Below are 12,578 nucleotides of genomic sequence, written 5' to 3'. Positions count from 1 at the left end.
GCGGAACCTCGCAGCGCCCGGGGGGCGAGCGAGCGAGTCCGGGCGGCGGCCGGGGCGGGTGGTGGCGCCGGGAAGATGGTCGCCAAGCAGCGGATCCGTATGGCCAACGAGAAGCACAGCAAGAACATCACCCAGCGCGGCAACGTCGCCAAGACCTCGGTAAGCGGAGAGCGGGCCTCGCGTTCCCAGCGGCCGCTGAAGCCCGCGCCCCGGCCCGCCGAGCTGTCCCGGCCCGGCCGCCCCGGCCTCGGGCGAGAGGCAGACGCCAGGCTCCGGGCTCGGGCCCCGGGCACCTGCGAGGGAGGGCAGGCCCGGTGACCTGGCCGGGCGCAGCGAGCGGTGGGAGCCCGGGCGCAGGCGGGTTCTCCGCCCTGAAACTGGATTTCCCTTTTGCAGAGAAATGCCCCCGAAGAGAAGGCGTCGGTAGGACCCTGGCTGCTGGCCCTTTTCATTTTTGTTGTTTGTGGCTCTGGTAAGTGTTTGGGGGCTCCTGTTGGGCGGGGTGCTGGGTGAAGGGTTTGGGGTGACGTGTGACGGATCGCTAGTGAGCCCTGCGGCAGAGCTGTCAGCCCCCCTGTCCAGAGCACCGCACAGTAGCGTTTCTTCTGAACCGAATATTTGCCCCACATAGGCACGGAGGGTAGTGCTCCAGAAACTTCTCCCAGCTTGCTTTGTGCTCACGGGAGATGCGAAAAGAGGTCAGGTCTTCGGTAACGATCGAGTTGGGGGGGCGACCTGAGGAAATGAGAATTTAGGATGGCTTGCAACCCCATGATCCGTGCCTTTGCAGAGAAACTTACGGACATCATGAACTGTACATATGAACGTCAGAATTTAACTGTACCAGTCTTACAATCTTTAATGGAAAAGATTGGGTATATTTTAGAAAGTTTAGCTGGTAGAGAGAATTGCCAATAGAGGAAGTGTACCTGTTGGGCAATTTAATGTGTGAGACAAATGCTTTTAGGTTAGAAGAAACGTTTGACATATGGTAAGAAAAGTTAGTTATCAGGGAATCCTGCTGTTACAGTAACAGATTCTTGTTTCTGGAAATGTGTTACAGAATGTCTTCTCTTCATTTACCATCTTAACATGCAAAATGTTACTATTGAAGTAGATGATTCTGTTCTCCACATTCTAAAGTTAATAAGACTGCTTTTTTTTTTTGGTACTGGGAATCGAACTCAGGACGTTATGCTTGCTAGGCAGGCATTTGTACCACTGAGCTATATCCCCAACCCAGTAAGACTTATATTTAACATTTCTTTGCCTTTCTCCTAAACCTATCAGTTGGAAGCTTTCCTGATAAATGGCTAAGAGCCAAGCGGTTTACATAATCTAAAGATTATTAAATTTCAGCTTTGTGAGAATGAGGAAATATGCACATGTTATAGGCCAGGTCTTAAAAAGGATGCTTAATTATTTAGGGATAGACAAAAAAATTACTGTGCTAGAAAAACCTGTTTGCTTTTTTGCTTAAGTTCTTCCCCACCTGCAAGCTCTCTTTGATACTTACACATAAAATTCAGGGAAGCTGAGATTCAAAAATAATAATTTAATCTGGGGTTGTAGCTCAGTGGTAGAGGACTTACCCAGCATGTTCAATCCCTGGCATCACACACACACACTAAAAATAAAATAATAACTGTAACTCCTTATGGGCATCAATTGTTTTATTTATTAAGATAGGCCTGTCTTCACTTAATATACTGAAGGTAGATAGCATTTGCAAATGATTATAATTTCAGCTATCTTAATAGATATTTTTCAGTCACAAGACCTATTTTATTCAAAGCTTATTTTAATATTTGCTCTTTTTCTTTACAGCAATTTTCCAGATTATTCAGAGTATCAGGATGGGCATGTGAAGTGACTGACCTTAAGATGTTTCCATTCTCCTGTGAATTTTAATTTGAACTCATTCCTGATGTTTGATACCTTGGTTAAAAACAATTCAGTAAAGCATCCTGCCTCAAATGACTTTCAAACCATCCTTCATGTGTCATTCCAAGGTTTCTTCACAAGTCATTCCAGATTTTCTAGTCCATACCACAGTGCCTTGCAAAAGCACCATATGAGTAAAGCAATAAAATTTGATTGTTAAGCTATAGTAGCGGACCCTTATTCAGCCAGTAAAGAGGTTTTTTTTTATGTGTTTATTAAAATAGTATGCAGTGTGGGTAATTAGATTAAATCTGTGTAGACAGGGTCTAGATTTTATTAACCCTAATATCTAAATGCAATTAGCTTAATTTAAAATTTGGAATCTTGAGGTTTTTGTATAGCTAGGCACTTTATTACTCTTGAATTGAAAGCACACTCTATTACAGGGCCATGTAATTATCCTGTAATAAGGTGCTTATATGTAAATGGAGGAAGTATACAGCCTAGTTTTGCCACAACTGTTAGCACCTAAAATTTTAAAAGCTAAATGCGTAATGTAAGTGGAGACGCTGATAGCTACATCTATTTTAATGTTACTATTTCTGTTACACTACCTTGGATTTTGCATGCATGAGTATAGTAACCTCAGAACCCATTGTAAGAAAAAAACGTAGTTGAGCATTTTGTAACCTAAGCAGTTACTCTGGTTTCACTGAAATCTACATGGTGGAGTAAAAGCAGGGAAGGTTTGTTTATGTCACGCTGATTTCACCAGAATTTTAATATATCAAAGGGGTTAACGATGTTAGACAAAATTTTAGGGAAAAATGCTAGAAATGGATGCCTCATCAACTCATACTGTGGAGTCCAGTGTGCTATATGACATCTTGGTATGTTAGGAGCACTTTTAATATCAAAACACAATTTCAAAAAAGCACACCAACCAATAAGTTATGCTTAGTTTGGAAATGCTTTTTCTATGTTTATGATTGAAATTCCCTTAGGATACTAGACACATCTGACTAAGGTGGCATTTGGAATTAAATGGATTTACTGATACTGATCAGTTTTTGGCCTTGTATGATTTTATAGGTTATGATTGATCATTTTCTTTTATGAATAGTGAGGGCAAGGGTGATAAGGTAGGTTTTAGGTTTTCTAATATGCAAGTTTGTTGAAAACTGCAAGTATTGGCTATTAATACACTTAGCCATAATTTAGTGCAAAAAAGCCCAAACACAGTGTCTGTGTATTAAGAATTGGAACAAGGCTGCTTGTTTGCTTTGTTGATTTCCTCAGGATATCTCTTTTAAATAAGCTTTTTAAAGAGGAACAGAAGGGAAATTGCTACCTAGTCTACACACATTGTGAACTTCATAAGGACTTTAATACTCTCAAATATAGAAGAAAGTAAAAGAGTGGTTAAGGACACGGTATAGGAACTTAACTGCTCTAATAGGAAAGGAATCAGCTGGCTTTGGGGCCAGCAGGGTTTTTTGAAACTAATTTGTTACCTGCCTTTCTCACCCAATAAATCGCTTGTTTCTCTCCTTGAAACAGATCTTGGTTAATTCTATTTTATTATAACTAAAACTGAAAGTTACTGCTCTAAAGTTATAGCAGGTGCCTTATTCTTTGCTTTGAATTGAATCATTCCATATCACAGTTTCCCTTTGTTTACTATAGATAATTGGCTTTAAGGTTTTTTTTAAACCTGTACAATATTTTGATTAATTTGACTGTTAAATGCTATAACCATCAATCACTTTATATGTATAAAATTGCATTCCTTTTGTATTTCATGTGTGATTTACTAGTTGAGTGCATTTTATATTCAGGTTGAATTATGCATGTTTGAGTAAATGAGAGCTGTGTCTTATTTGATTTATTGTTTAAAAATAAAGTTTCCTGAATATTTGATGTTTTTCTAAAAGAAAATGACTTTACAGAGTTCTTATCTGAGTGTACCTTTATAGTTAATAGAAAATTATTTTAAAGAATGCCTAGTGTTATCTTGTACTTTAAAGAAATAGTACCTAGAGACACAGATGTAAGGTTTGTAATGAAATGGGTAGCATGAAAAATACAGTGAAAGCAAAATGAACTAAATACTTCTCCAATTAGGATATAGTTGCATTATCCAAGTCTGGTTCCAGGAAAAAGCACAATTCTTTGATCTGCCTTTCCAGTTGAATTTTATGTTTCATCTAATACAGAGCGGAGTATGAGAATAAATAATTTATTGAGGTTGTTTCCATTATCTAATAACTGATTTGACTCATGTTTTAAGGCATTGTTAATTATTTCATTGTATTTGTCAAGTTATATTTGTTACTAAGTGGTCTTGCAAAGTAATTTAAGGTTTTCATTGTAACAGGATGCATTATAATGGGATTTGACTCACATTAAAGAAATGTATACCTGTATATTCAACTGTAGGGCCATGGCTGTTCTCCCTGAGGTGCTGGTGTTCTGTTGTTACAATGTCATATGAAGTTGTATTATGTTGGGCTCACTAGTAGATACACTAGGAAAACTTCATTGTGATTTAGCATCTGCAAAATTTTGAACATCATCAGATTTTCCATTAGAGATCGTTCTGAAGTTTGATTTGCCTTTACTTACTCTTTTCATGTTTTTGTGATGCTGGGGATGGAACCCTGGGAGTTGCTCTGGGCAGATGTTCTGCCATCGAGACACACCCCTCAGTCCTATTTGAAAATTACTGTGTTTGATGCAAGCTGTAATTTTAGGAATTGCTTTCAACAGCAAATGCCATATCACTTTTTTAGAGCTTTTCCTATCGAAACCTACTCCCACGCTAAGTAACTGTACTACTTTATCTTCAAGCTGGATTAGTTAGAAAGTACTGATGAGAAAATACATGTCTATAGGTAGAAAGAACTAATGAGCAGTAAAAGACTGGAAATGAAACTGGGGGAAAAAAGTGAGCTTTGATTTGAATTCCTATATGTCACAGAAACAAAGCTATAAAGGGCATGGGAAATTAACTACAACTGCCTCAATTCACATGTGAAATACACATTTATTTAGTGAGTACTGGGTAATGTGGTAGATGGAGATAGAGCTTTGATATCACCTCTGATTGAGGCTCCCATCACTCAAGTGTCCTTCAGTCTGGGTCAGAAGCAACACGCAACTGTAAGCATAATGATAATTTCGGTATTTCAAAGAAAAAGTAAATCAGATAAATGGTATTTGCCGTCATAGACTTCTGAGGGAGCAGAAACTAGAACTGAGGTTTCTTGATTCACTCTATAGATACCATAGAAATGATTGCAAAACTTTCACAAAACACATTTTCTTGAGCATTTTGTTTCTGCTTTCAGAAAAGTTTTTTAATTGTTTTCATTGCCAATTTAAAGAAAGAAAAATTAATTTGATCTTTATGAATGCAATTTCCTTTGAAAATTAATTTAACCTTGTCTGGGTTACTTTTCTCTCATTGCTGAGACAAAATACCCAATGCCCAAAATGAAGGAAGGAAAGGTTTATTTAGCTTACAGTTTGTGGAGGTTTCAGTCCATATTTGGCTGACTGCGAGGCAGAACATAGCAAAGCAATAAGAGCAAAGGGGGGAATGGCAGCGGAACAACAATGCAGCCAGAGCAAAAGGGAGAAATCGTGGCAAGCAGCCTCTTTTTCTCCCTTACATTGTAAACAGGCTACCGCCACCCACAGGCATGTAGCTCTCACGTAATCTCCATGCCCTCCTCTTCCACAGGCTTAGGATGTATACAAAGTAAGCACCCTGGCTTCCTGCTGAGTTACTTAGCTAAACCTCTAGACTCCCCAAGTTGACACAGTGTATCAACTATAACAAACCTATTGATGTTTCTTATGATAGAAAAATGCAAATGTCAAATTAGTGATTACTACTGTGACATTCAAGATGTCACATTTTGTTAAAAATCTATTTTGCTGCAATTTTGTTTTACAGGTTTTAACCTATCATGAAAAAAATCATAAAATTAATTATTAGATAATCAGTGCAAGAAATGGTCATTATTCTCCATAGATACTTTTTGTAACAAAGATACTAAAGAAACTACGTGATTTTTTTTCCACTGAGTATAAAATGCATAGTTACCATGGAATAGATTTCTACTTTGGGATGTGATGGAACAGATCTGTAAATTTAAATAATTAAAATGTTTCAATATTTAAGTGGTCTAGTAATAGGTTTTTCTTTTCGGTTATGGGGAAAGTCAAACAGGAGGATCAGAATTGATTAGAAGTGGAGTGATTCATTTAGAAATGTTAGAAATGGTCTTCATTAATCCCTTTAGTTTACATGTGAGGAAATTATGGCCTAGAGAAGTTATTTTTTCTCAATACCAAGGAACCAGTGGTAGGGCAAAGCTTAGGCAATTGGGTTTATAAGAACTAAACTAGCTCTTTAGTATGGTGAATGCCAAGGAATTAAAATTTTTAAAAAATGTGTTTTTACCTTAAAAAATTATGTATTAATCTCAAGAAGCCCCATGAGTTTTCCTTAGAAGTGAAATCTGGAGATTACTAAACTTCAGTGGTTTTGACTGCCATTAGGACAGAGTTAACTCTTTGGCCTTGGTTTCTGGGACGCTTGGCAACGCGACTCAGCCTCCCTCTCCAGCCTTGTCCTCCACAGCTTCGCTCCATGGAGCTGTCCTAGCCCACATTTTTCAGAGACCTTGTAATTATTAAGTGTCTTGTTTATTTCGCTTACATTATAATACTATCTATCTCTTCAGATTCTGCTGTAATTTCACTTCCCCTTTAAAGTCTTCTCTTGCCGTAGGAATCAGAAGCACTCTTTTTGAAGATGGAGGACTCTGGCATGTTTGTTTTGTTTCTTTCTCAGGTCTGGTGTGGAATCCTTAAAGACTGGAGCCATCTTTTTTTTTTTTTCTTATTTTACCCCCCCCTCCCCCGTGGCTAGTATGGAGCTTTACATGCCTGTAGGAACTCAGCATGTTAGCTGAGTGAAACACTGAAAAAGAACAATGATAAGTAAGAAATACATCTTCGTAAAATTTTCCAGCTGGGTGTGGTGGCACACGCCTGTAATCCCAGCACTTGGGAGGCTGAAGCAGGAGGATCGTTGTGAGTTCGAGGCCAGCCTGGGCTACAGAGTGAGCTCAAGGCCAGCCTGCACTCCATAGGGAGACCCTGTCTCAAAAAGAAAAAAATTCTCCTGCCCTAGTATAACATCACCCCTCCACACACACTTGCAGCCTAATGACCTCTGGGTAATGTCTGAGCTCAGCACAATTCAGGTTTTCTTGCCTTGAAGCTAACCCAGGATGTACATGATATTTGGAAGGACATCAATGGTGTTGTATTTGTCCCTCCTTCAGTCATACTTAGAGCTGTCATGGCATCAAAGAGATACTGATGAAAGCTAGGACTTCACTGACCAATCTGATTGTAAGGAAAGAGCCAAACAGTCATGCTTGCTGTTTAAAGAATGAGTCTGGGTTGTCAGCTTTTGCCTCCCCCAGCTCCATCCCAGAGTACTGGGAGGGACAAGGATGCTACACTAGGTGCCCCTTCTCCGTGCTAGACCTACACAAACCCATGGATCTACCCCAAACCAGATCTAGCTTCTGGGAAGAGATGGCTCCTCCTCATGCAAACTTCGGACAGCAAAACCATGCCATGCTGAGCTGCATTATGTTTTTGTTTCTGGTTTTGTTTTTTTGGTACTAGAGATTGAACTCAAGACCTCATACTTGCTGGGCAGGCACTGTGCCACTGAGCTACCTCCGCCCAGCATTTTGGATGTGGTGTGGTTACAAACGAGATTTCATCCACTGGGCAAAGGAGACTCCCTGGGCCCTTTGGGGGAATGCCACCCACAGAGCCACACAGAATACTCAAAACACGAACACTTTGTTCTTGACACCTAGCATGTCTTGAGACCAGAGTGAACTGCAAAGGTGCTTAGTTTTCTGTTGTGTGAACTACCAAAATATGCACAGGTGCAAATTTCTGAGAACAAATGTACCTAGGATTGACACATAACATCCTATAGAGCCAAGTCATAAAGGTAAGAAAATGTTGGAGTATCCAAGCATCCACCTAGCTCAGTCCTGGTCACTAGTGCACAAGCTGCCTATCCTGCCTGATAATTACAGTGGATTATGTGCAGAAGGAAGGTATCACACAGACTGAAATCCATCCCTTAATCTTAAACTCATTTGATTTTGCTTGAGAACAGCATTAAAATATTGTTTTGAGGTGGAAAACATTTTTTTTTTTGCTAGCATCATCAAAATCTTGTGTTGCCAAGTGGAGTGTTGCACAGGGAAACCCAACCAGTGGAAATTAACGCCCAACCTGTTAGATTACTTGGCGCACTGTCAAGGCCAGCAGTAACCTGAAACCCGGTTAGAAACGTGGCATTTCTTGCCCGAGCTAAGGCCAGTGAATCTGAATCTACATTTTCACAAGATCTCCTAGGTGATGTCTGCAAATTAAACTTTGAGAAGTGTCAAAAAGGCTTGAGTTCTACTTCCAGCTCTGGCACTAACCTGTTCCATAGCTGTAAATTGCACTACCTCCTTGAGGTCCATTTTTGTGGAAGAAAAGGAAAACCTCTTCCCTTAAGCAGCAATTATGAGATCTTATGATAGTAAAAGAACTCTGAGCATTAAAAATACTCTATGGAATAAAACAACATGGGGCTGGGGATTTAGCTCAGTGGCAAAGCGCCTGCCTGGCAAGCACAAGGTCGTGAGTTCGGTTCCCGGTACCGGAGAAAAACAAACAAACAAAAAAAAAACAAAAACAAACAAACAAAAAAAACAACATGACTGCGAACTGCAAAACTAAAAAGATCTCTGATGGTGCGTAGGGCTTTCTTCACCGAAAACAAAAAGGAACAATAACCTTCATTTTTGACTTGTCAAGAAGTCACCCATCCTCTTAGAATCACTTGCTATTTATAGATCCCAAATTATAATTTTATCTCTAAAGTCTTGCCTCCTGAATGACTGCTGAAAACTTGCAGGGTTGTGAATCACATTCAGCTGTGTAGCCCCATCATGAAATGCTTTGCCTGTGTCAGGTCCTCAAGGAAGAGCTGTTCTCTTTGGAAAAGGGGGAGAAACCAAAGGGCATACCATACCAAAGGTTGCTTACTGGCAGCATTCAGCCCTGCTTTGGAGGCCCCAGTGACACCCATGCTAGTACCTTACAACAAAATCACTGCTGCTGGGGAAGCACAGTGATTAATTGCAGGTAAAGTCGCCCTAGACATGAAAACACTCCACAAATATGTAGGCTCATAAAGCCCGTCTTTGAGAATGCTTGAATTTTTGTTAATACAAAAAATATTTAGAGAAAATATGTGCAATTTGATTTGATAGCACTGCTCATTCAAAAATAGGTTTACAGAAAAGTTGTAACGATAGTACAAAAAGTTTCTGTATATTCTTTACTCAGCTTCCATTAATACTGTCTTAAATAACCATAGTACATTTATCAAAACCAAGAAATTTACATTGGAGGATACTTAATTAAATTAGGACTTTTTTGGATTTTACTTGTACACTAATACCCTTTTTTCAGTTTCAGAATCCAATCTCAGTTACCACCATTCAGCCTTTACTTTTTTTAATGAACAGATTCTGCCTAACATTGGATATGGTACACTGGATTTTTTTAATATTTTAATTATAAAATTTTTAATATACATAAAACATAACTACATGCCATTATCAATATGCCTGCCACAGTTGTTAAAATATGGTCATATTTGCTTCATATATTTACTTTAAAAATATAAACAGGAGATGGGGTGTAGCTCAGTAGAGGTACATGCTTAGCATGTACCAGACTCTGGGTTCAATCAGTCAAATAAACAAATAAATAAATAAATCCATTCATGTTGTTACATCCTTCTAATCCCAGCACTCAGAAATGAGGCAGGATGACCACAAGTTTGAGCCCAGCCTGGGCAAATTACCTTAGCAAGAACCTGCCTCAAAATAAAAATAAAGGAAAAGGGATAGGAATGTAGTTCAAATCAGAGGCCCTGGGTTCAATCCTCAATATTGTGAAACTATATAAATTTAGAAAATGTTACAATAGAATGAAAACACCCCTTCTTTGTCTTCTACAGTCAGTGTGCACTGTTCATATACTTTTTTATATTTTTATAATATATGTATAAATTCATAATACATACTCTTGTATACTGTAACAAGTCAAATGGTGTAAAACTATACATTTTCATCTGCAACTCTGTACTCAACATTATTTTTAGTGCTGGGGATCAAACCAGCTCCGCCTTGTGAGGTACGTACACCTCCAGGCTCTCAACTGCTTAATTAGTGTCCTCCGAGGGATGCAGTAGCTGTTTCCTCTTGTTCACTGTTGCCATCTGGGCTTGATGCATATGGGTTTTAATACATTGTCTCTTTGTGTAGGTGAGTATAGAATTTCTCTGGTTTATTTTTTTTCTTTTTTTAAATTTATTTAAAAATAAAAGAAGGAAAACATATTAACAAACAGACATCCATTTACAAAATAGCATAAGAATAATACAAGCAATACTGAATTACAAAGTGGTAGGAAATTAACAATGGTTGTTGTATTACATATTGATATCTTCAAAGTGGTTTCTCAGGAAAACAAATAGAGACATGCAAGATTGATCAAATAATTAATCGTTAACTGTTCCTTTCAATAAAGCGATAGAAGTCAGTAGTACAACTGTGTTAGCTATCCTGTATATACATACATACATAATTTCCCCTTCTTTCTTTTCTCTTCTCCTGCATCCCAGTAGCTCTTTACTTTTGAGCAGTTTCCTTTCGTTTCGCAATGTCTATCATATCTCCTAATTTTTATTCACTGTTTCAGGTTCTTATACTAGTGAGAATACATTGCTTACACATGGAGGTCTGATTTATTTCACTTGGAAGTATGGTCTGTAGTTGTGACCATTTACCTATAAAAGCCTCGAGTTTATCTTTCTTTATAGCTGAGTAATATTCCATTATATAAAAACACCAAAATTTTTTTATCCATTCCTCAGTGAATGGACATTTGGGTTGCTTCCACAATTTAGCAATTACAAATTGCACTGGTATAAACATGGCTGCACATGTATCGCTGTGATATGTTTTCACATCTTCTGGGAAAATGCCCAGAAGGGGAATAGCTGGGTTGAATGGGACCTCTAGACCTAGTTTGCTGAGGAGTCTCCAAACTGATTTCCACAGTGGTTTCACCAGTCTACATTCCCAGCAGCAGTGGAGAAGAGTTCATATTTCTCCACAGCCTCATCAGCATTCATTATTGGTTGATTTCTTGATGCTAACCATTCTTACTGGGGTGAGATGAAATCTCAGTGTTGTTTTTTTTTGTTTGTTTGTTTGTTTTTTGTTTTTGTTTTTCTCCGGTACCGGGAACCGAACTCACGACCTTGTGCTTGCCAGGCAGGCGCTTTTGCCACTGAGCTAAATCCCCAGCCCCCTCAGTGTTGTTTTAATTTGCATTTCTTGAATGACTAATGATGTTGAACATTTTCTCATGCATTTATTTGCCATTAGTATTTCTTTATCTGAGAAGTATGTATTCATCTCAGCTGCCCATTTTTGGATTGGGTCCTTGAATTTGGGGGGAGGCTGATTTTTTTAATTCTTTATATGTTCTAGATAGAAGACCTTTGTCCGAGGGACAGTCATCTAAAATTTTTTCCCAATTTGTGGGTTTTCGGTTTACTCTGCTGGTGATTTCTTTAGTTGTGCAAAAACTTTTCGGTAGTATGAGATCCCACTTGTTGATTCTTTTAAATATGTCCTGTGCGGTTTGGTTTTTGCTCATGAACTCTCTGCCTACCCCTATGTCTTCAAGATTTTTACCTACTTTCTCTTCCAATAGATTTGGTGTTTCTGTTTTAATATTGAGATCTGTGATCCATTTTGACTTTACTTTGGTGCATGGTGATATGCTTGGGTTTATTTTCAGTCTTCGGCACGTGGCAAGCCAATTTTTCCAGCACCATTTATTAAAGAGGCTATCTTTTCTCCAGTGAGCTTGTTTGGACCCTTTATCAAAGATTAGGTGGCTGAGTGTGTTTGTCGTTGTGGCTGTTTCTTCCAGTCTGTTCCATTAATCCTCAGGTCTGTTTTTTAGCCAGTACCATGTTGATTTTATTACAGTAGCTTTGTAGTATAATTTCAGGTCAGGCACTGTGATTCCACCTGACTTATCTTTGTTGCCCAGGATTGCTTTTGCTATTCTGGGTCTTTTGCTATTCTGGTTCCAGATGAATTTAAGGCATGTTTTCTCTAGATCTGTGAGGTATGCTAATGGTATTTAATGGGAATTGCATTGAATCTGTACAGCAATTTTGGTAGTATGGACATTTTCACAATGTTGGTTCTTCCTATCCATGAGCAAGTAATATTTTTCCATTTACTGAAATCCTCTTCAGTCTCTTTTTTCAGAGTATCGTAGTTTTCATTGCATAGATCTTTTACTTCTTTTGTTAGATTGATTCCTAAATATTTCAGTTTCTTGATTGCTATTGTGAAAGGTATGGTTTCCTTAATTTCTCTCTCAGTCTGTTTGTTGTTTGTATATAGGAGTGCTATTGATTTTTGAGTGTTGACTTTGAATCCAGCTACACTGCTGAATTTGTTGATTAATTCAAGGAGTCTTCTTGTGGAGTTTTTGGG

The 12,578-nt window shown here is 38.6% G+C and overlaps 1 protein-coding gene across 1 annotated transcript in view; it reads left to right on the top strand.

The window, feature by feature from the left end:
- Serp1 (stress-associated endoplasmic reticulum protein 1) overlaps positions 1 to 4,317 on the top strand; it is a gene marked incomplete in the record, with an annotated part of 4,566 nt that extends 249 nt beyond the window's left edge. Inside the window, 3 exon segments of the mRNA XM_005393009.2 lie at positions 1 to 159; positions 397 to 472; positions 1,828 to 4,317. Of these exon segments, the coding sequence (XP_005393066.1) occupies positions 76 to 159; positions 397 to 472; positions 1,828 to 1,868 (201 nt within the window).
- Between the last annotated feature and the right edge of the window lie 8,261 nt (positions 4,318 to 12,578).

This window comes from Chinchilla lanigera, unplaced genomic scaffold (genome assembly GCF_000276665.1).
Source record: "Chinchilla lanigera isolate Chin_1 unplaced genomic scaffold, ChiLan1.0 scaffold00047, whole genome shotgun sequence".
Taxonomy (NCBI): Eukaryota; Metazoa; Chordata; class Mammalia; order Rodentia; family Chinchillidae; genus Chinchilla; species Chinchilla lanigera.
This window is presented reverse-complemented; position numbering and strand designations above follow the sequence as displayed.